This window comes from Myotis yumanensis, unplaced genomic scaffold, assembly GCF_028538775.1.
Source record: "Myotis yumanensis isolate MYYU_CA2020_CCGP unplaced genomic scaffold, mMyoYum1.0.hap1 SCAF_13, whole genome shotgun sequence".
Lineage (NCBI taxonomy): Eukaryota > Metazoa > Chordata > Mammalia > Chiroptera > Vespertilionidae > Myotis > Myotis yumanensis.
The window spans coordinates 930704-954524 of NW_027223764.1; the positions used below are offsets into that span (position 1 = coordinate 930704).

General features: G+C 57.7%; 1 protein-coding gene across 1 annotated transcript in view; it reads left to right on the forward strand.

The window, feature by feature from the left end:
- LOC139022155 (scavenger receptor cysteine-rich domain-containing protein DMBT1-like) overlaps positions 1–23821 on the forward strand; it is a 53319-nt gene that overhangs the window by 7199 nt on the left and 22299 nt on the right. Inside the window, exons 6-22 of the mRNA XM_070433229.1 lie at positions 1153–1200; positions 1988–2035; positions 4216–4263; positions 5050–5097; positions 7279–7326; positions 8114–8161; positions 10342–10389; positions 11177–11224; positions 13405–13452; positions 14239–14286; positions 16468–16515; positions 17302–17349; positions 19531–19578; positions 20366–20413; positions 22595–22642; positions 22963–22997; positions 23430–23477. Coding sequence (XP_070289330.1) covers positions 1153–1200; positions 1988–2035; positions 4216–4263; positions 5050–5097; positions 7279–7326; positions 8114–8161; positions 10342–10389; positions 11177–11224; positions 13405–13452; positions 14239–14286; positions 16468–16515; positions 17302–17349; positions 19531–19578; positions 20366–20413; positions 22595–22642; positions 22963–22997; positions 23430–23477 — 803 coding nt within the window. The remainder of the gene's footprint in view (positions 1–1152; positions 1201–1987; positions 2036–4215; positions 4264–5049; positions 5098–7278; positions 7327–8113; positions 8162–10341; positions 10390–11176; positions 11225–13404; positions 13453–14238; positions 14287–16467; positions 16516–17301; positions 17350–19530; positions 19579–20365; positions 20414–22594; positions 22643–22962; positions 22998–23429; positions 23478–23821) is intronic.

The following is a 23821-nucleotide window of genomic DNA, read 5'->3' on the forward strand; positions in this document are numbered from 1 at the left end:
CTTTGATTGACCCCATTTGTTGGGGTCATTCCCCGTTCAATCAGTGGGGTCAACACCAGGGCCCTGGTGGCCTGTCCCAGGTATGACACTGGCTTCCATACACTGGACAGGAAGTCCTCGGATTCCGGGAGGCAGGCCATGGCAAAGGGACAGAGGGTGTGGCTTTGGAAGGACTGCGAGGTTCAGGGCGGCACCTCTGCGTCCACAGTGAGGCCATGTGCACGACTTCAGCTCTGTGTGTAGAAGTTGAGGGTCATCTACCGGGGACCTGGGCCGGGCCCGTGGGAGCTTGGAGCCTGACTGTCCTTTTGTTTTCCAAAGCTACTCAGGCCTCCACAGTCCCTGCCCCTCTCCTTGGATGTCCCTCTGTCCTGCCCACCTCTACTGGTCCGCATTCCCTAACTAACCAATGGCTCTTGCAAGCCCATCTGGACCACACATTTGCCCTCTGTGTCCTTAACTGTGGTGGTAAGAGGGTGTGATTCCAGAGACTCGGTCTGTCTATCCTCCTTTTGAGTTCTCATCAGATACTTAGAGACTATCCCGGGAGAGAGTGGCCGGTGATCAAGAAGGGCCTTTCCTTCCATGGAGGTGGCCCCGTGAGTCCAGGCAGAGGAGGGTTTTGTGGGATAGTGGACAATGATGCCCACTGGTTTTCTGATGACGGGACAGCAGGCTTCTGGCTGCTTTCCTCCTCTCACACCTACCGCACGCAGAGGGCCAGGATGGTCACACCAGCATTCCTAGGTGGCAGAGACAGAGCCCGGAGATGTCAGTGAGCATGTGATGAGGGTCCTCTGGGTACCAGGACCTGTCATTGCCTACAGGATCAGGCACCAGGCCCTGACTCTTTCTATCCAATCTGTAGAGTCAGGCTAACACCTCAAGCCACCAGTCCTTGCCTGGCTCATGGGGGAGAGATGGGAAAGGCCTTCTGATGGGGAGGAACATGGCGGTCAGAGAAGTGGAGGGATGCGGCTGGGCTCTCCCAGGCCTTCGACCCTGATGACCCAGCAGAGCGGGAGGCTTGTGGTCAGGCAGGAAGCACGTGAAGGAGGCCCATGGGAAAGTCACGCTGACTGACCCACCCTTTTGGGAAGGACTTCTTTCCTGAGGCCTCACCACGGCTTTTCTCTCTCTTGTCCCTTCCAGACTCATGGAGAACTGCTTCCACAAGTTTCTATCCTCCAACAGCAACAGGTACAGGACCCTCCACCCTCCCAGGGCTTCTCTCTGAGTCTGAATCACGCCTGGGATGGAATGTGACAGGAAGAGGCTCTGCATGGGCCATCCTCATCTTTGTCCCTTAAGGGGGTGGGGCCAGAGGAGGGTCTCTGGCGAGGTCCTTGTTAGACATGGTTGGCTGATATCTTGTCTCCAGGGTGCTTCATGGAGAAGGCTCAGGCAAGGCCCTCCCCCGTTGCTCAGTGTCAGCCCTTGAAGCCTCCTGGAACCTGCTGAGAGCCATGTGCAGACTCAGCCTCAGGGGATGAGAGTGCCCGTCCTCTCTTGTCTCGCAGACTTGGTCTCATCACCTCTGAGGGCTTTGCCTCAAGTGAGGCAGGACCGTGGAGAAGAAATAAGTGGCAAAGGGGGCCACGGTCTTGGCCTGTCCCCAGAGACAGGGAACTCCACCCTGGATGGACCTGTGATAGCCTCCAGGTTCATTCACCAGGCTCTGACACTTTCTATTTAAGCTTCAGAGTCAGACCAACACCTCAAGCCACCAGTGAGTGCCTTGCTCATGGGGGAGAGACGGGAAAGGTCTTGTGATGGGGCGGTACTTGGTGGTCAGAGACGTGGAGGGATGGGGCTGGTCTCTCCAAGGCCTTTGAACCCGATGACCCAGCTGAGCGGGAGGCGTGTGGACAGGCGGGGAGCAAGTGCAGGAGGCACATGGGAAAGTCAGGCTGACCGACCCACCCTTTTGGGAAGGACTCCTTTCCTGAGGCCTCACCACGGCTTTTCTCTCTGTTGTCCCTTCCAGACTCATGGACAGGTCCTTCCACAAGAGTCTCTACTCCAACAGCAACAGGTACAGACCCTACACCCTCCCAGGGATTTCAGTGAGTCTGAATCACGCCTGGGATGGAACGTGACAGGAAGAGGCTTTGCATGAGCCATCCTCATCCTTGTCCCTCTAGGGGGGTGGGCCAGAGAAGGGTCTCTGACCAGGTCCTTGTTAGACAAGGTTGGCTGGTGACTTGTCTACAGAGTGCTTCTGGGAAGAGGCTCAGCCAAGGCCCTACCCCGTTGCTATGGTCAGCCCTGGAGGCCTCCTGGGACCTGCTGAGAGCCCTGTGCAGACTCAGCCTCAGGGGATGAGAGTGCCCGTCCTCTCCTGGGTGGCAGATGTGGTCCCATCACCTCCGCTGCCTTGCCTCAAGTGAGGCAGGACCGAGGAGAAGGAATATGTGGCCAAGGAGGCCATGGTCTTGGCCTGTCCCCAGAGCCGTGGAACCCAGCCATGGGTGGACCTATGGATGTTGGGGGGCAGTCCTGCTCACCTCTCAGGCAATCCTGGGTCTCCCTACCTGGGAGCATGCTTAGAGCTGGCAGGACAGGATGTTCCCGCTCCTTTCCCCGTGAAGGAGATGAATCCCTGGGCGTGTCCAAACCTGACCGCCTGGCCTAAGGCATGGCTGTGAGAAAGGCCCTGTGTCTAGAACCGGCCTCGGGCCTGGAGCTCAGCACAGACATGCAGAGGTGTCCCTATGGCCCCTGAAGCCAGCTCACTGCCACCTAGAGGGTGTCTGGGGATTCTTTCAGGGCAGCTGGCCCCTGGGAGTGGGCGTTGGTAAGCACCTCCCCTCTGTGAGGATGGTGTCACCTGGGGGCTCCAAGATAGTGAAGCAGAGGGGACAACCTGAGAACACAGAGGTCCTTAGTGAAGGACAGAGAGAGTGGGAGGGAGCAGGGGGAGGTGGGACATGGCAGGTGGCCAATGAATGGAAGGAACCAATTGGGGCTTTGGGGATGGGGTATGAGGACCCCATGGAAAACTCTAGAAATTGGTTGAAACTCTCAATATCAGAATGTTCAAGGCTGAAACATGAGTGTGCACTTTGATTGACCCCATTTGTTGGGGTCATTCCCCGTTCAATCAGTGGGGTCAACACCAGGGCCCTGGTGGCCTGTCCCAGGTATGACACTGGCTTCCATACACTGGACAGGAAGTCCTCGGATTCCGGGAGGCAGGCCATGGCAAAGGGACAGAGGGTGTGGCTTTGGAAGGACTGCGAGGTTCAGGGCGGCACCTCTGCGTCCACAGTGAGGCCATGTGCACGACTTCAGCTCTGTGTGTAGAAGTTGAGGGTCATCTACCGGGGACCTGGGCCGGGCCCGTGGGAGCTTGGAGCCTGACTGTCCTTTTGTTTTCCAAAGCTACTCAGGCCTCCACAGTCCCTGCCCCTCTCCTTGGATGTCCCTCTGTCCTGCCCACCTCTACTGGTCCGCATTCCCTAACTAACCAATGGCTCTTGCAAGCCCATCTGGACCACACATTTGCCCTCTGTGTCCTTAACTGTGGTGGTAAGAGGGTGTGATTCCAGAGACTCGGTCTGTCTATCCTCCTTTTGAGTTCTCATCAGATACTTAGAGACTATCCCGGGAGAGAGTGGCCGGTGATCAAGAAGGGCCTTTCCTTCCATGGAGGTGGCCCCGTGAGTCCAGGCAGAGGAGGGTTTTGTGGGATAGTGGACAATGATGCCCACTGGTTTTCTGATGACGGGACAGCAGGCTTCTGGCTGCTTTCCTCCTCTCACACCTACCGCACGCAGAGGGCCAGGGTGGTCACACCAGCATTCCTAGGTGGCAGAGACAGAGCCCGGAGATGTCAGTGAGCATGTGATGAGGGTCCTCTGGGTACCAGGACCTGTCATTGCCTACAGGATCAGGCACCAGGCCCTGACTCTTTCTATCCAATCTGTAGAGTCAGGCTAACACCTCAAGCCACCAGTCCTTGCCTGGCTCATGGGGGAGAGATGGGAAAGGCCTTCTGATGGGGAGGAACATGGCGGTCAGAGAAGTGGAGGGATGCGGCTGGGCTCTCCCAGGCCTTCGACCCTGATGACCCAGCAGAGCGGGAGGCTTGTGGTCAGGCAGGAAGCACGTGAAGGAGGCCCATGGGAAAGTCACGCTGACTGACCCACCCTTTTGGGAAGGACTTCTTTCCTGGGGCCTCACCACGGCTTTTCTCTCTCTTGTCCCTTCCAGACTCATGGAGAACTGCTTCCACAAGTTTCTATCCTCCAACAGCAACAGGTACAGGACCCTCCACCCTCCCAGGGCTTCTCTCTGAGTCTGAATCACGCCTGGGATGGAATGTGACAGGAAGAGGCTCCGCATGGGCCATCCTCATCTTTGTCCCTCAGGGGGGTGGGGCCAGAGGAGGGTCTCTGGCGAGGTCCTTGTTAGACATGGTTGGCTGATATCTTGTCTCCAGGGTGCTTCATGGAGAAGGCTCAGGCAAGGCCCTCCCCCGTTGCTCAGTGTCAGCCCTTGAAGCCTCCTGGAACCTGCTGAGAGCCATGTGCAGACTCAGCCTCAGGGGATGAGAGTGCCGTCCTCTCTTGTCTCGCAGACTTGGTCTCATCACCTCTGAGGGCTTTGCCTCAAGTGAGGCAGGACCGTGGAGAAGAAATAAGTGGCAAAGGGGGCCACGGTCTTGGCCTGTCCCCAGAGACAGGGAACTCCACCCTGGATGGACCTGTGATAGCCTCCAGGTTCATTCACCAGGCTCTGACACTTTCTATTTAAGCTTCAGAGTCAGACCAACACCTCAAGCCACCAGTGAGTGCCTTGCTCATGGGGGAGAGACGGGAAAGGTCTTGTGATGGGGCGGTACTTGGTGGTCAGAGACGTGGAGGGATGGGGCTGGTCTCTCCAAGGCCTTTGAACCCGATGACCCAGCTGAGCGGGAGGCGTGTGGACAGGCGGGGAGCAAGTGCAGGAGGCACATGGGAAAGTCAGGCTGACCGACCCACCCTTTTGGGAAGGACTCCTTTCCTGAGGCCTCACCACGGCTTTTCTCTCTGTTGTCCCTTCCAGACTCATGGACAGGTCCTTCCACAAGAGTCTCTACTCCAACAGCAACAGGTACAGACCCTACACCCTCCCAGGGATTTCAGTGAGTCTGAATCACGCCTGGGATGGAACGTGACAGGAAGAGGCTTTGCATGAGCCATCCTCATCCTTGTCCCTCTAGGGGGGTGGGCCAGAGAAGGGTCTCTGACCAGGTCCTTGTTAGACAAGGTTGGCTGGTGACTTGTCTACAGAGTGCTTCTGGGAAGAGGCTCAGCCAAGGCCCTACCCCGTTGCTATGGTCAGCCCTGGAGGCCTCCTGGGACCTGCTGAGAGCCCTGTGCAGACTCAGCCTCAGGGGATGAGAGTGCCCGTCCTCTCCTGGGTGGCAGATGTGGTCCCATCACCTCCGCTGCCTTGCCTCAAGTGAGGCAGGACCGAGGAGAAGGAATATGTGGCCAAGGAGGCCATGGTCTTGGCCTGTCCCCAGAGCCGTGGAACCCAGCCATGGGTGGACCTATGGATGTTGGGGGGCAGTCCTGCTCACCTCTCAGGCAATCCTGGGTCTCCCTACCTGGGAGCATGCTTAGAGCTGGCAGGACAGGATGTTCCCGCTCCTTTCCCCGTGAAGGAGATGAATCCCTGGGCGTGTCCAAACCTGACCGCCTGGCCTGAGGCATGGCTGTGAGAAAGGCCCTGTGTCTAGAACCGGCCTCGGGCCTGGAGCTCAGCACAGACATGCAGAGGTGTCCCTATGGCCCCTGAAGCCAGCTCACTGCCACCTAGAGGGTGTCTGGGGATTCCTTCCAGGGCAGCTGGCCCCTGGGAGTGGGCGTTGGTAAGCACCTCCCCTCTGTGAGGATGGTGTCACCTGGGGGCTCCAAGATAGTGAAGCAGAGGGGACAACCTGAGAACACAGAGGTCCTTAGTGAAGGACAGAGAGAGTGGGAGGGAGCAGGGGGAGGTGGGACATGGCAGGTGGCCAATGAATGGAAGGAACCAATTGGGGCTTTGGGGATGGGGTATGAGGACCCCATGGAAAACTCTAGAAATTGGTTGAAACTCTCAATATCAGAATGTTCAAGGCTGAAACATGAGTGTGCACTTTGATTGACCCCATTTGTTGGGGTCATTCCCCGTTCAATCAGTGGGGTCAACACCAGGGCCCTCGTGGCCTGTCCCAGGTATGACACTGGCTTCCATACACTGGACAGGAAGTCCTCGGATTCCGGGAGGCAGGCCATGGCAAAGGGACAGAGGGTGTGGCTTTGGAAGGACTGCGAGGTTCAGGGCGGCACCTCTGCGTCCACAGTGAGGCCATGTGCACGACTTCAGCCCTGTGTGTAGAAGTTGAGGGTCATCTACCGGGGACCTGGGCCGGGCCCGTGGGAGCTTGGAGCCTGACTGTCCTTTTGTTTTCCAAAGCTACTCAGGCCTCCACAGTCCCTGCCCCTCTCCTTGGATGTCCCTCTGTCCTGCCCACCTCTACTGGTCCGCATTCCCTAACTAACCAATGGCTCTTGCAAGCCCATCTGGACCACACATTTGCCCTCTGTGTCCTTAACTGTGGTGGTAAGAGGGTGTGATTCCAGAGACTCGGTCTGTCTATCCTCCTTTTGAGTTCTCATCAGATACTTAGAGACTATCCCGGGAGAGAGTGGCCGGTGATCAAGAAGGGCCTTTCCTTCCATGGAGGTGGCCCCGTGAGTCCAGGCAGAGGAGGGTTTTGTGGGATAGTGGACAATGATGCCCACTGGTTTTCTGATGACGGGACAGCAGGCTTCTGGCTGCTTTCCTCCTGTCACACCTACCGCACGCAGAGGGCCAGGATGGTCACACCAGCATTCCTAGGTGGCAGAGACAGAGCCCGGAGATGTCAGTGAGCATGTGATGAGGGTCCTCTGGGTACCAGGACCTGTCATTGCCTACAGGATCAGGCACCAGGCCCTGACTCTTTCTATCCAATCTGTAGAGTCAGGCTAACACCTCAAGCCACCAGTCCTTGCCTGGCTCATGGGGGAGAGATGGGAAAGGCCTTCTGATGGGGAGGAACATGGCGGTCAGAGAAGTGGAGGGATGCGGCTGGGCTCTCCCAGGCCTTCGACCCTGATGACCCAGCAGAGCGGGAGGCTTGTGGTCAGGCAGGAAGCACGTGAAGGAGGCCCATGGGAAAGTCACGCTGACTGACCCACCCTTTTGGGAAGGACTTCTTTCCTGAGGCCTCACCACGGCTTTTCTCTCTCTTGTCCCTTCCAGACTCATGGAGAACTGCTTCCACAAGTTTCTATCCTCCAACAGCAACAGGTACAGGACCCTCCACCCTCCCAGGGCTTCTCTCTGAGTCTGAATCACGCCTGGGATGGAATGTGACAGGAAGAGGCTCTGCATGGGCCATCCTCATCTTTGTCCCTTAAGGGGGTGGGGCCAGAGGAGGGTCTCTGGCGAGGTCCTTGTTAGACATGGTTGGCTGATATCTTGTCTCCAGGGTGCTTCATGGAGAAGGCTCAGGCAAGGCCCTCCCCCGTTGCTCAGTGTCAGCCCTTGAAGCCTCCTGGAACCTGCTGAGAGCCATGTGCAGACTCAGCCTCAGGGGATGAGAGTGCCCGTCCTCTCTTGTCTCGCAGACTTGGTCTCATCACCTCTGAGGGCTTTGCCTCAAGTGAGGCAGGACCGTGGAGAAGAAATAAGTGGCAAAGGGGGCCACGGTCTTGGCCTGTCCCCAGAGACAGGGAACTCCACCCTGGATGGACCTGTGATAGCCTCCAGGTTCATTCACCAGGCTCTGACACTTTCTATTTAAGCTTCAGAGTCAGACCAACACCTCAAGCCACCAGTGAGTGCCTTGCTCATGGGGGAGAGACGGGAAAGGTCTTGTGATGGGGCGGTACTTGGTGGTCAGAGACGTGGAGGGATGGGGCTGGTCTCTCCAAGGCCTTTGAACCCGATGACCCAGCTGAGCGGGAGGCGTGTGGACAGGCGGGGAGCAAGTGCAGGAGGCACATGGGAAAGTCAGGCTGACCGACCCACCCTTTTGGGAAGGACTCCTTTCCTGAGGCCTCACCACGGCTTTTCTCTCTGTTGTCCCTTCCAGACTCATGGACAGGTCCTTCCACAAGAGTCTCTACTCCAACAGCAACAGGTACAGACCCTACACCCTCCCAGGGATTTCAGTGAGTCTGAATCACGCCTGGGATGGAACGTGACAGGAAGAGGCTTTGCATGAGCCATCCTCATCCTTGTCCCTCTAGGGGGGTGGGCCAGAGAAGGGTCTCTGACCAGGTCCTTGTTAGACAAGGTTGGCTGGTGACTTGTCTACAGAGTGCTTCTGGGAAGAGGCTCAGCCAAGGCCCTACCCCGTTGCTATGGTCAGCCCTGGAGGCCTCCTGGGACCTGCTGAGAGCCCTGTGCAGACTCAGCCTCAGGGGATGAGAGTGCCCGTCCTCTCCTGGGTGGCAGATGTGGTCCCATCACCTCCGCTGCCTTGCCTCAAGTGAGGCAGGACCGAGGAGAAGGAATATGTGGCCAAGGAGGCCATGGTCTTGGCCTGTCCCCAGAGCCGTGGAACCCAGCCATGGGTGGACCTATGGATGTTGGGGGGCAGTCCTGCTCACCTCTCAGGCAATCCTGGGTCTCCCTACCTGGGAGCATGCTTAGAGCTGGCAGGACAGGATGTTCCCGCTCCTTTCCCCGTGAAGGAGATGAATCCCTGGGCGTGTCCAAACCTGACCGCCTGGCCTAAGGCATGGCTGTGAGAAAGGCCCTGTGTCTAGAACCGGCCTCGGGCCTGGAGCTCAGCACAGACATGCAGAGGTGTCCCTATGGCCCCTGAAGCCAGCTCACTGCCACCTAGAGGGTGTCTGGGGATTCTTTCAGGGCAGCTGGCCCCTGGGAGTGGGCGTTGGTAAGCACCTCCCCTCTGTGAGGATGGTGTCACCTGGGGGCTCCAAGATAGTGAAGCAGAGGGGACAACCTGAGAACACAGAGGTCCTTAGTGAAGGACAGAGAGAGTGGGAGGGAGCAGGGGGAGGTGGGACATGGCAGGTGGCCAATGAATGGAAGGAACCAATTGGGGCTTTGGGGATGGGGTATGAGGACCCCATGGAAAACTCTAGAAATTGGTTGAAACTCTCAATATCAGAATGTTCAAGGCTGAAACATGAGTGTGCACTTTGATTGACCCCATTTGTTGGGGTCATTCCCCGTTCAATCAGTGGGGTCAACACCAGGGCCCTGGTGGCCTGTCCCAGGTATGACACTGGCTTCCATACACTGGACAGGAAGTCCTCGGATTCCGGGAGGCAGGCCATGGCAAAGGGACAGAGGGTGTGGCTTTGGAAGGACTGCGAGGTTCAGGGCGGCACCTCTGCGTCCACAGTGAGGCCATGTGCACGACTTCAGCTCTGTGTGTAGAAGTTGAGGGTCATCTACCGGGGACCTGGGCCGGGCCCGTGGGAGCTTGGAGCCTGACTGTCCTTTTGTTTTCCAAAGCTACTCAGGCCTCCACAGTCCCTGCCCCTCTCCTTGGATGTCCCTCTGTCCTGCCCACCTCTACTGGTCCGCATTCCCTAACTAACCAATGGCTCTTGCAAGCCCATCTGGACCACACATTTGCCCTCTGTGTCCTTAACTGTGGTGGTAAGAGGGTGTGATTCCAGAGACTCGGTCTGTCTATCCTCCTTTTGAGTTCTCATCAGATACTTAGAGACTATCCCGGGAGAGAGTGGCCGGTGATCAAGAAGGGCCTTTCCTTCCATGGAGGTGGCCCCGTGAGTCCAGGCAGAGGAGGGTTTTGTGGGATAGTGGACAATGATGCCCACTGGTTTTCTGATGACGGGACAGCAGGCTTCTGGCTGCTTTCCTCCTCTCACACCTACCGCACGCAGAGGGCCAGGATGGTCACACCAGCATTCCTAGGTGGCAGAGACAGAGCCCGGAGATGTCAGTGAGCATGTGATGAGGGTCCTCTGGGTACCAGGACCTGTCATTGCCTACAGGATCAGGCACCAGGCCCTGACTCTTTCTATCCAATCTGTAGAGTCAGGCTAACACCTCAAGCCACCAGTCCTTGCCTGGCTCATGGGGGAGAGATGGGAAAGGCCTTCTGATGGGGAGGAACATGGCGGTCAGAGAAGTGGAGGGATGCGGCTGGGCTCTCCCAGGCCTTCGACCCTGATGACCCAGCAGAGCGGGAGGCTTGTGGTCAGGCAGGAAGCACGTGAAGGAGGCCCATGGGAAAGTCACGCTGACTGACCCACCCTTTTGGGAAGGACTTCTTTCCTGAGGCCTCACCACGGCTTTTCTCTCTCTTGTCCCTTCCAGACTCATGGAGAACTGCTTCCACAAGTTTCTATCCTCCAACAGCAACAGGTACAGGACCCTCCACCCTCCCAGGGCTTCTCTCTGAGTCTGAATCACGCCTGGGATGGAATGTGACAGGAAGAGGCTCTGCATGGGCCATCCTCATCTTTGTCCCTTAAGGGGGTGGGGCCAGAGGAGGGTCTCTGGCGAGGTCCTTGTTAGACATGGTTGGCTGATATCTTGTCTCCAGGGTGCTTCATGGAGAAGGCTCAGGCAAGGCCCTCCCCCGTTGCTCAGTGTCAGCCCTTGAAGCCTCCTGGAACCTGCTGAGAGCCATGTGCAGACTCAGCCTCAGGGGATGAGAGTGCCCGTCCTCTCTTGTCTCGCAGACTTGGTCTCATCACCTCTGAGGGCTTTGCCTCAAGTGAGGCAGGACCGTGGAGAAGAAATAAGTGGCAAAGGGGGCCACGGTCTTGGCCTGTCCCCAGAGACAGGGAACTCCACCCTGGATGGACCTGTGATAGCCTCCAGGTTCATTCACCAGGCTCTGACACTTTCTATTTAAGCTTCAGAGTCAGACCAACACCTCAAGCCACCAGTGAGTGCCTTGCTCATGGGGGAGAGACGGGAAAGGTCTTGTGATGGGGCGGTACTTGGTGGTCAGAGACGTGGAGGGATGGGGCTGGTCTCTCCAAGGCCTTTGAACCCGATGACCCAGCTGAGCGGGAGGCGTGTGGACAGGCGGGGAGCAAGTGCAGGAGGCACATGGGAAAGTCAGGCTGACCGACCCACCCTTTTGGGAAGGACTCCTTTCCTGAGGCCTCACCACGGCTTTTCTCTCTGTTGTCCCTTCCAGACTCATGGACAGGTCCTTCCACAAGAGTCTCTACTCCAACAGCAACAGGTACAGACCCTACACCCTCCCAGGGATTTCAGTGAGTCTGAATCACGCCTGGGATGGAACGTGACAGGAAGAGGCTTTGCATGAGCCATCCTCATCCTTGTCCCTCTAGGGGGGTGGGCCAGAGAAGGGTCTCTGACCAGGTCCTTGTTAGACAAGGTTGGCTGGTGACTTGTCTACAGAGTGCTTCTGGGAAGAGGCTCAGCCAAGGCCCTACCCCGTTGCTATGGTCAGCCCTGGAGGCCTCCTGGGACCTGCTGAGAGCCCTGTGCAGACTCAGCCTCAGGGGATGAGAGTGCCCGTCCTCTCCTGGGTGGCAGATGTGGTCCCATCACCTCCGCTGCCTTGCCTCAAGTGAGGCAGGACCGAGGAGAAGGAATATGTGGCCAAGGAGGCCATGGTCTTGGCCTGTCCCCAGAGCCGTGGAACCCAGCCATGGGTGGACCTATGGATGTTGGGGGGCAGTCCTGCTCACCTCTCAGGCAATCCTGGGTCTCCCTACCTGGGAGCATGCTTAGAGCTGGCAGGACAGGATGTTCCCGCTCCTTTCCCCGTGAAGGAGATGAATCCCTGGGCGTGTCCAAACCTGACCGCCTGGCCTAAGGCATGGCTGTGAGAAAGGCCCTGTGTCTAGAACCGGCCTCGGGCCTGGAGCTCAGCACAGACATGCAGAGGTGTCCCTATGGCCCCTGAAGCCAGCTCACTGCCACCTAGAGGGTGTCTGGGGATTCTTTCAGGGCAGCTGGCCCCTGGGAGTGGGCGTTGGTAAGCACCTCCCCTCTGTGAGGATGGTGTCACCTGGGGGCTCCAAGATAGTGAAGCAGAGGGGACAACCTGAGAACACAGAGGTCCTTAGTGAAGGACAGAGAGAGTGGGAGGGAGCAGGGGGAGGTGGGACATGGCAGGTGGCCAATGAATGGAAGGAACCAATTGGGGCTTTGGGGATGGGGTATGAGGACCCCATGGAAAACTCTAGAAATTGGTTGAAACTCTCAATATCAGAATGTTCAAGGCTGAAACATGAGTGTGCACTTTGATTGACCCCATTTGTTGGGGTCATTCCCCGTTCAATCAGTGGGGTCAACACCAGGGCCCTGGTGGCCTGTCCCAGGTATGACACTGGCTTCCATACACTGGACAGGAAGTCCTCGGATTCCGGGAGGCAGGCCATGGCAAAGGGACAGAGGGTGTGGCTTTGGAAGGACTGCGAGGTTCAGGGCGGCACCTCTGCGTCCACAGTGAGGCCATGTGCACGACTTCAGCTCTGTGTGTAGAAGTTGAGGGTCATCTACCGGGGACCTGGGCCGGGCCCGTGGGAGCTTGGAGCCTGACTGTCCTTTTGTTTTCCAAAGCTACTCAGGCCTCCACAGTCCCTGCCCCTCTCCTTGGATGTCCCTCTGTCCTGCCCACCTCTACTGGTCCGCATTCCCTAACTAACCAATGGCTCTTGCAAGCCCATCTGGACCACACATTTGCCCTCTGTGTCCTTAACTGTGGTGGTAAGAGGGTGTGATTCCAGAGACTCGGTCTGTCTATCCTCCTTTTGAGTTCTCATCAGATACTTAGAGACTATCCCGGGAGAGAGTGGCCGGTGATCAAGAAGGGCCTTTCCTTCCATGGAGGTGGCCCCGTGAGTCCAGGCAGAGGAGGGTTTTGTGGGATAGTGGACAATGATGCCCACTGGTTTTCTGATGACGGGACAGCAGGCTTCTGGCTGCTTTCCTCCTCTCACACCTACCGCACGCAGAGGGCCAGGGTGGTCACACCAGCATTCCTAGGTGGCAGAGACAGAGCCCGGAGATGTCAGTGAGCATGTGATGAGGGTCCTCTGGGTACCAGGACCTGTCATTGCCTACAGGATCAGGCACCAGGCCCTGACTCTTTCTATCCAATCTGTAGAGTCAGGCTAACACCTCAAGCCACCAGTCCTTGCCTGGCTCATGGGGGAGAGATGGGAAAGGCCTTCTGATGGGGAGGAACATGGCGGTCAGAGAAGTGGAGGGATGCGGCTGGGCTCTCCCAGGCCTTCGACCCTGATGACCCAGCAGAGCGGGAGGCTTGTGGTCAGGCAGGAAGCACGTGAAGGAGGCCCATGGGAAAGTCACGCTGACTGACCCACCCTTTTGGGAAGGACTTCTTTCCTGGGGCCTCACCACGGCTTTTCTCTCTCTTGTCCCTTCCAGACTCATGGAGAACTGCTTCCACAAGTTTCTATCCTCCAACAGCAACAGGTACAGGACCCTCCACCCTCCCAGGGCTTCTCTCTGAGTCTGAATCACGCCTGGGATGGAATGTGACAGGAAGAGGCTCCGCATGGGCCATCCTCATCTTTGTCCCTCAGGGGGGTGGGGCCAGAGGAGGGTCTCTGGCGAGGTCCTTGTTAGACATGGTTGGCTGATATCTTGTCTCCAGGGTGCTTCATGGAGAAGGCTCAGGCAAGGCCCTCCCCCGTTGCTCAGTGTCAGCCCTTGAAGCCTCCTGGAACCTGCTGAGAGCCATGTGCAGACTCAGCCTCAGGGGATGAGAGTGCCGTCCTCTCTTGTCTCGCAGACTTGGTCTCATCACCTCTGAGGGCTTTGCCTCAAGTGAGGCAGGACCGTGGAGAAGAAATAAGTGGCAAAGGGGGCCACGGTCTTGGCCTGTCCCCAGAGACAGGGAACTCCACCCTGGATGGACCTGTGATAGCCTCCAGGTTCATTCACCAGGCTCTGACACTTTCTATTTAAGCTTCAGAGTCAGACCAACACCTCAAGCCACCAGTGAGTGCCTTGCTCATGGGGGAGAGACGGGAAAGGTCTTGTGATGGGGCGGTACTTGGTGGTCAGAGACGTGGAGGGATGGGGCTGGTCTCTCCAAGGCCTTTGAACCCGATGACCCAGCTGAGCGGGAGGCGTGTGGACAGGCGGGGAGCAAGTGCAGGAGGCACATGGGAAAGTCAGGCTGACCGACCCACCCTTTTGGGAAGGACTCCTTTCCTGAGGCCTCACCACGGCTTTTCTCTCTGTTGTCCCTTCCAGACTCATGGACAGGTCCTTCCACAAGAGTCTCTACTCCAACAGCAACAGGTACAGACCCTACACCCTCCCAGGGATTTCAGTGAGTCTGAATCACGCCTGGGATGGAACGTGACAGGAAGAGGCTTTGCATGAGCCATCCTCATCCTTGTCCCTCTAGGGGGGTGGGCCAGAGAAGGGTCTCTGACCAGGTCCTTGTTAGACAAGGTTGGCTGGTGACTTGTCTACAGAGTGCTTCTGGGAAGAGGCTCAGCCAAGGCCCTACCCCGTTGCTATGGTCAGCCCTGGAGGCCTCCTGGGACCTGCTGAGAGCCCTGTGCAGACTCAGCCTCAGGGGATGAGAGTGCCCGTCCTCTCCTGGGTGGCAGATGTGGTCCCATCACCTCCGCTGCCTTGCCTCAAGTGAGGCAGGACCGAGGAGAAGGAATATGTGGCCAAGGAGGCCATGGTCTTGGCCTGTCCCCAGAGCCGTGGAACCCAGCCATGGGTGGACCTATGGATGTTGGGGGGCAGTCCTGCTCACCTCTCAGGCAATCCTGGGTCTCCCTACCTGGGAGCATGCTTAGAGCTGGCAGGACAGGATGTTCCCGCTCCTTTCCCCGTGAAGGAGATGAATCCCTGGGCGTGTCCAAACCTGACCGCCTGGCCTGAGGCATGGCTGTGAGAAAGGCCCTGTGTCTAGAACCGGCCTCGGGCCTGGAGCTCAGCACAGACATGCAGAGGTGTCCCTATGGCCCCTGAAGCCAGCTCACTGCCACCTAGAGGGTGTCTGGGGATTCCTTCCAGGGCAGCTGGCCCCTGGGAGTGGGCGTTGGTAAGCACCTCCCCTCTGTGAGGATGGTGTCACCTGGGGGCTCCAAGATAGTGAAGCAGAGGGGACAACCTGAGAACACAGAGGTCCTTAGTGAAGGACAGAGAGAGTGGGAGGGAGCAGGGGGAGGTGGGACATGGCAGGTGGCCAATGAATGGAAGGAACCAATTGGGGCTTTGGGGATGGGGTATGAGGACCCCATGGAAAACTCTAGAAATTGGTTGAAACTCTCAATATCAGAATGTTCAAGGCTGAAACATGAGTGTGCACTTTGATTGACCCCATTTGTTGGGGTCATTCCCCGTTCAATCAGTGGGGTCAACACCAGGGCCCTCGTGGCCTGTCCCAGGTATGACACTGGCTTCCATACACTGGACAGGAAGTCCTGGGATTCCGGGAGGCAGGCCATGGCAAAGGGACAGAGGGTGTGGCTTTGGAAGGACTGCGAGGTTCAGGGCGGCACCTCTGCGTCCACAGTGAGGCCATGTGCACGACTTCAGCCCTGTGTGTAGAAGTTGAGGGTCATCTACCGGGGACCTGGGCCGGGCCCGTGGGAGCTTGGAGCCTGACTGTCCTTTTGTTTTCCAAAGCTACTCAGGCCTCCACAGTCCCTGCCCCTCTCCTTGGATGTCCCTCTGTCCTGCCCACCTCTGCTGGTCCGCATTCCCTAACTAACCAATGGCTCTTGCAAGCCCATCTGGACCACACATTTGCCCTCTGTGTCCTTAACTGTGGTGGTAAGAGGGTGTGATTCCAGAGACTCGGTCTGTCTATCCTCCTTTTGAGTTCTCATCAGATACTTAGAGACTATCCCGGGAGAGAGTGGCCGGTGATCAAGAAGGGCCTTTCCTTCCATGGAGGTGGCCCCGTGAGTCCAGGCAGAGGAGGGTTTTGTGGGATAGTGGACAATGATGCCCACTGGTTTTCTGATGACGGGACAGCAGGCTTCTGGCTGCTTTCCTCCTCTCACACCTACCGCACGCAGAGGGCCAGGATGGTCACACCAGCATTCCTAGGTGGCAGAGACAGAGCCCGGAGATGTCAGTGAGCATGTGATGAGGGTCCTCTGGGTACCAGGACCTGTCATTGCCTACAGGATCAGGCACCAGGCCCTGACTCTTTCTATCCAATCTGTAGAGTCAGGCTAACACCTCAAGCCACCAGTCCTTGCCTGGCTCATGGGGGAGAGATGGGAAAGGCCTTCTGATGGGGAGGAACATGGCGGTCAGAGAAGTGGAGGGATGCGGCTGGGCTCTCCCAGGCCTTCGACCCTGATGACCCAGCAGAGCGGGAGGCTTGTGGTCAGGCAGGAAGCACGTGAAGGAGGCCCATGGGAAAGTCACGCTGACTGACCCACCCTTTTGGGAAGGACTTCTTTCCTGAGGCCTCACCACGGCTTTTCTCTCTCTTGTCCCTTCCAGACTCATGGAGAACTGCTTCCACAAGTTTCTATCCTCCAACAGCAACAGGTACAGGACCCTCCACCCTCCCAGGGCTTCTCTCTGAGTCTGAATCACGCCTGGGATGGAATGTGACAGGAAGAGGCTCCGCATGGGCCATCCTCATCTTTGTCCCTCAGGGGGGTGGGGCCAGAGGAGGGTCTCTGGCGAGGTCCTTGTTAGACATGGTTGGCTGATATCTTGTCTCCAGGGTGCTTCATGGAGAAGGCTCAGGCAAGGCCCTCCCCCGTTGCTCAGTGTCAGCCCTTGAAGCCTCCTGGAACCTGCTGAGAGCCATGTGCAGACTCAGCCTCAGGGGATGAGAGTGCCGTCCTCTCTTGTCTCACAGACTTGGTCTCATCACCTCTGAGGGCTTTGCCTCAAGTGAGGCAGGACCGTGGAGAAGAAATAAGTGGCAAAGGGGGCCACGGTCTTGGCCTGTCCCCAGAGACAGGGAACTCCACCCTGGATGGACCTGTGATAGCCTCCAGGTTCATTCACCAGGCTCTTACTCTTTCTACTAAAGCTTCAGAGTCAGGCCAACACCTCAAGCCACCAGTGAGTGCCTGGCTCATGGGGGAGAGACGGGAAAGGTCTTGTGATGGGGCGGTACTTGGTGGTCAGAGACGTGGAGGGATGGGGCTGGTCTCTCCAAGGCCTTTGAACCCGATGACCCAGCTGAGCGGGAGGCGTGTGGACAGGCGGGGAGCAAGTGCAGGAGGCACATGGGAAAGTCAGGCTGACCGACCCACCCTTTTGGGAAGGACTCCTTTCCTGAGGCCTCACCACGGCTTTTCTCTCTGTTGTCCCTTCCAGACTCATGGACAGGTCCTTCCACAAGAGTCTCTACTCCAACAGCAACAGGTACAGACCCTACACCCTCCCAGGGATTTCAGTGAGTCTGAATCACGCCTGGGATGGAACGTGACAGGAAGAGGCTTTGCATGAGCCATCCTCATCCTTGTCCCTCTAGGGGGGTGGGCCAGAGAAGGGTCTCTGACCAGGTCCTTGTTAGACAAGGTTGGCTGGTGACTTGTCTACAGAGTGCTTCTGGGAAGAGGCTCAGCCAAGGCCCTACCCCGTTGCTATGGTCAGCCCTGGAGGCCTCCTGGGACCTGCTGAGAGCCCTGTGCAGACTCAGCCTCAGGGGATGAGAGTGCCCGTCCTCTCCTGGGTGGCAGATGTGGTCCCATCACCTCCGCTGCCTTGCCTCAAGTGAGGCAGGACCGAGGAGAAGGAATATGTGGCCAAGGAGGCCATGGTCTTGGCCTGTCCCCAGAGCCGTGGAACCCAGCCATGGGTGGACCTATGGATGTTGGGGGGCAGTCCTGCTCACCTCTCAGGCAATCCTGGGTCTCCCTACCTGGGAGCATGCTTAGAGCTGGCAGGACAGGATGTTCCCGCTCCTTTCCCCGTGAAGGAGATGAATCCCTGGGCGTGTCCAAACCTGACCGCCTGGCCTGAGGCATGGCTGTGAGAAAGGCCCTGTGTCTAGAACCGGCCTCGGGCCTGGAGCTCAGCACAGACATGCAGAGGTGTCCCTATGGCCCCTGAAGCCAGCTCACTGCCACCTAGAGGGTGTCTGGGGATTCCTTCCAGGGCAGCTGGCCCCTGGGAGTGGGCGTTGGTAAGCACCTCCCCTCTGTGAGGATGGTGTCACCTGGGGGCTCCAAGATAGTGAAGCAGAGGGGACAACCTGAGAACACAGAGGTCCTTAGTGAAGGACAGAGAGAGTGGGAGGGAGCAGGGGGAGGTGGGACATGGCAGGTGGCCAATGAATGGAAGGAACCAATTGGGGCTTTGGGGATGGGGTATGAGGACCCCATGGAAAACTCTAGAAATTGGTTGAAACTCTCAATATCAGAATGTTCAAGGCTGAAACATGAGTGTGCACTTTGATTGACCCCATTTGTTGGGGTCATTCCCCGTTCAATCAGTGGGGTCAACACCAGGGCCCTCGTGGCCTGTCCCAGGTATGACACTGGCTTCCATACACTGGACAGGAAGTCCTGGGATTCCGGGAGGCAGGCCATGGCAAAGGGACAGAGGGTGTGGCTTTGGAAGGACTGCGAGGTTCAGGGCGGCACCTCTGCGTCCACAGTGAGGCCATGTGCACGACTTCAGCCCTGTGTGTAGAAGTTGAGGGTCATCTACCGGGGACCTGGGCCGGGCCCGTGGGAGCTTGGAGCCTGACTGTCCTTTTGTTTTCCAAAGCTACTCAGGCCTCCACAGTCCCTGCCCCTCTCCTTGGATGTCCCTCTGTCCTGCCCACCTCTACTGGTCCGCATTCCCTAACTAACCAATGGCTCTTGCAAGCCCATCTGGACCACACATTTGCCCTCTGTGTCCTTAACTGTGGTGGTAAGAGGGTGTGATTCCAGAGACTCGGTCTGTCTATCCTCCTTTTGAGTTCTCATCAGATACTTAGAGACTATCCCGGGAGAGAGTGGCCGGTGATCAAGAAGGGCCTTTCCTTCCATGGAGGTGGCCCCGTGAGTCCAGGCAGAGGAGGGTTTTGTGGGATAGTGGACAATGATGCCCACTGGTTTTCTGATGACGGGACAGCAGGCTTCTGGCTGCTTTCCTCCTCTCACACCTACCGCACGCAGAGGGCCAGGATGGTCACACCAGCATTCCTAGGTGGCAGAGACAGAGCCCGGAGATGTCAGTGAGCATGTGATGAGGGTCCTCTGGGTACCAGGACCTGTCATTGCCTACAGGATCAGGCACCAGGCCCTGACTCTTTCTATCCAATCTGTAGAGTCAGGCTAACACCTCAAGCCACCAGTCCTTGCCTGGCTCATGGGGGAGAGATGGGAAAGGCCTTCTGATGGGGAGGAACATGGCGGTCAGAGAAGTGGAGGGATGCGGCTGGGCTCTCCCAGGCCTTCGACCCTGATGACCCAGCAGAGCGGGAGGCTTGTGGTCAGGCAGGAAGCACGTGAAGGAGGCCCATGGGAAAGTCACGCTGACTGACCCACCCTTTTGGGAAGGACTTCTTTCCTGAGGCCTCACCACGGCTTTTCTCTCTCTTGTCCCTTCCAGACTCATGGAGAACTGCTTCCACAAGTTTCTATCCTCCAACAGCAACAGGTACAGGACCCTCCACCCTCCCAGGGCTTCTCTCTGAGTCTGAATCACGCCTGGGATGGAATGTGACAGGAAGAGGCTCTGCATGGGCCATCCTCATCTTTGTCCCTTAAGGGGGTGGGGCCAGAGGAGGGTCTCTGGCGAGGTCCTTGTTAGACATGGTTGGCTGATATCTTGTCTCCAGGGTGCTTCATGGAGAAGGCTCAGGCAAGGCCCTCCCCCGTTGCTCAGTGTCAGCCCTTGAAGCCTCCTGGAACCTGCTGAGAGCCATGTGCAGACTCAGCCTCAGGGGATGAGAGTGCCCGTCCTCTCTTGTCTCGCAGACTTGGTCTCATCACCTCTGAGGGCTTTGCCTCAAGTGAGGCAGGACCGTGGAGAAGAAATAAGTGGCAAAGGGGGCCACGGTCTTGGCCTGTCCCCAGAGACAGGGAACTCCACCCTGGATGGACCTGTGATAGCCTCCAGGTTCATTCACCAGGCTCTGACACTTTCTATTTAAGCTTCAGAGTCAGACCAACACCTCAAGCCACCAGTGAGTGCCTTGCTCATGGGGGAGAGACGGGAAAGGTCTTGTGATGGGGCGGTACTTGGTGGTCAGAGACGTGGAGGGATGGGGCTGGTCTCTCCAAGGCCTTTGAACCCGATGACCCAGCTGAGCGGGAGGCGTGTGGACAGGCGGGGAGCAAGTGCAGGAGGCACATGGGAAAGTCAGGCTGACCGACCCACCCTTTTGGGAAGGACTCCTTTCCTGAGGCCTCACCATGGCTTTTCTCTCTGTTGTCCCTTCCAGACTCATGGACAGGTCCTTCCACAAGAGTCTCTACTCCAACAGCAACAGGTACAGACCCTACACCCTCCCAGGGATTTCAGTGAGTCTGAATCACGCCTGGGATGGAACGTGACAGGAAGAGGCTTTGCATGAGCCATCCTCATCCTTGTCCCTCTAGGGGGGTGGGCCAGAGAAGGGTCTCTGACCAGGTCCTTGTTAGACAAGGTTGGCTGGTGACTTGTCTACAGAGTGCTTCTGGGAAGAGGCTCAGCCAAGGCCCTACCCCGTTGCTATGGTCAGCCCTGGAGGCCTCCTGGGACCTGCTGAGAGCCCTGTGCAGACTCAGCCTCAGGGGATGAGAGTGCCCGTCCTCTCCTGGGTGGCAGATGTGGTCCCATCACCTCCGCTGCCTTGCCTCAAGTGAGGCAGGACCGAGGAGAAGGAATATGTGGCCAAGGAGGCCATGGTCTTGGCCTGTCCCCAGAGCCGTGGAACCCAGCCATGGGTGGACCTATGGATGTTGGGGGGCAGTCCTGCTCACCTCTCAGGCAATCCTGGGTCTCCCTACCTGGGAGCATGCTTAGAGCTGGCAGGACAGGATGTTCCCGCTCCTTTCCCCGTGAAGGAGATGAATCCCTGGGCGTGTCCAAACCTGACCGCCTGGCCTGAGGCATGGCTGTGAGAAAGGCCCTGTGTCTAGAACCGGCCTCGGGCCTGGAGCTCAGCACAGACATGCAGAGGTGTCCCTATGGCCCCTGAAGCCAGCTCACTGCCACCTAGAGGGTGTCTGGGGATTCCTTCCAGGGCAGCTGGCCCCTGGGAGTGGGCGTTGGTAAGCACCTCCCCTCTGTGAGGATGGTGTCACCTGGGGGCTCCAAGATAGTGAAGCAGAGGGGACAACCTGAGAACACAGAGGTCCTTAGTGAAGGACAGAGAGAGTGGGAGGGAGCAGGGGGAGGTGGGACATGGCAGGTGGCCAATGAATGGAAGGAACCAATTGGGGCTTTGGGGATGGGGTATGAGGACCCCATGGAAAACTCTAGAAATTGGTTGAAACTCTCAATATCAGAATGTTCAAGGCTGAAACATGAGTGTGCACTTTGATTGACCCCATTTGTTGGGGTCATTCCCCGTTCAATCAGTGGGGTCAACACCAGGGCCCTGGTGGCCTGTCCCAGGTATGACACTGGCTTCCATACACTGGACAGGAAGTCCTCGGATTCCGGGAGGCAGGCCATGGCAAAGGGACAGAGGGTGTGGCTTTGGAAGGACTGCGAGGTTCAGGGCGGCACCTCTGCGTCCACAGTGAGGCCATGTGCACGACTTCAGCCCTGTGTGTAGAAGTTGAGGGTCATCTACCGGGGACCTGGGCCGGGCCCGTGGGAGCTTGGAGCCTGACTGTCCTTTTGTTTTCCAAAGCTACTCAGGCCTCCACAGTCCCTGCCCCTCTCCTTGGATGTCCCTCTGTCCTGCCCACCTCTACTGGTCCGCATTCCCTAACTAACCAATGGCTCTTGCAAGCCCATCTGGACCACACATTTGCCCTCTGTCTCCTTAACTGTGGTGGTAAGAGGGTGTGATTCCAGAGACTCGGTCTGTCTATCCTCCTTTTGAGTTCTCATCAGATACTTAGAGACTATCCCGGGAGAGAGTGGCCGGTGATCAAGAAGGGCCTTTCCTTCCATGGAGGTGGCCCCGTGAGTCCAGGCAGAGGAGGGTTTTGTGGGATAGTGGACAATGATGCCCACTGGTTTTCTGATGACGGGACAGCAGGCTTCTGGCTGCTTTCCTCCTCTCACACCTACCGCACGCAGAGGGCCAGGATGGTCACACCAGCATTCCTAGGTGGCAGAGACAGAGCCCGGAGATGTCAGTGAGCATGTGATGAGGGTCCTCTGGGTACCAGGACCTGTCATTGCCTACAGGATCAGGCACCAGGCCCTGACTCTTTCTATCCAATCTGTAGAGTCAGGCTAACACCTCAAGCCACCAGTCCTTGCCTGGCTCATGGGGGAGAGATGGGAAAGGCCTTCTGATGGGGAGGAACATGGCGGTCAGAGAAGTGGAGGGATGGGGCTGGGCTCTCCCAGGCCTTCGACCCTGATGACCCAGCAGAGCGGGAGGCTTGTGGTCAGGCAGGAAGCACGTGAAGGAGGCCCATGGGAAAGTCACGCTGACTGACCCACCCTTTTGGGAAGGACTTCTTTCCTGGGGCCTCACCACGGCTTTTCTCTCTCTTGTCCCTTCCAGACTCATGGAGAACTGCTTCCACAAGTTTCTATTCTCCAACAGCAACAGGTAGAGGACCCTCCACCCTCCCAGGGCTTCTCTCTGAGTCTGAATCACGCCTGGGATGGAATGTGACAGGAAGAGGCTCTGCATGGGCCATCCTCATCTTTGTCCCTTAAGGGGGTGGGGCCAGAGGAGGGTCTCTGGCGAGGTCCTTGTTAGACATGGTTGGCTGATATCTTGTCTCCAGGGGGCTTCATGGAGAAGGCTCAGGCAAGGCCCTCCCCCGTTGCTCAGTGTCAGCCCTTGAAGCCTCCTGGAACCTGCTGAGAGCCATGTGCAGACTCAGCCTCAGGGGATGAGAGTGCCCGTCCTCTCTTGTCTCGCAGACTTGGTCTCATCACCTCTGAGGGCTTTGCCTCAAGTGAGGCAGGACCGTGGAGAAGAAATAAGTGGCAAAGGGGGCCACGGTCTTGGCCTGTCCCCAGAGACAGGGAACTCCACCCTGGATGGACCTGTGATAGCCTCCAGGTTCATTCACCAGGCTCTTACTCTTTCTATTAAAGCTTCAGAGTCAGGCCAACACCTCAAGCCACCAGTGAGTGCCTGGCTCATGGGGGAGAGACGGGAAAGGTCTTGTGATGGGGCGGTACTTGGTGGTCAGAGACGTGGAGGGATGGGGCTGGTCTCTCCAAGGCCTTTGAACCCGATGACCCAGCTGAGCGGGAGGCGTGTGGACAGGCGGGGAGCAAGTGCAGGAGGCACATGGGAAAGTCAGGCTGACCGACCCACCCTTTTGGGAAGGACTCCTTTCCTGAGGCCTCACCACGGCTTTTCTCTCTGTTGTCCCTTCCAGACTCATGGACAGGTCCTTTCACAAGAGTCTCTACTCCAACAGCAACAGGTACAGACCCTACACCCCTCCCAGGGCTTCTCTGTGAGTCTGAATCAAGCCTGGGATGGAACGTGACAGGAAGAGGCTTTGCATGGGCCATCCTCATCCTTGTCCCTCTAGGGGGGTGGGCCAGAGAAGGGTCTCTGACCAGGTCCTTGTTAGACAAGGTTGGCTGGTGACTTGTCTACAGAGTGCTTCTGGGAAGAGGCTCAGCCAAGGCCCTACCCCGTTGCTATGGTCAGCCCTGGAGGCCTCCTGGGACCTGCTGAGAACCTTGTGCAGACTCAGCCTCAGGGGATGAGAGTGCCCGTCCTCTCCTGTGTGGCAGATGTGGTCCCATCAACTCTGAGGGC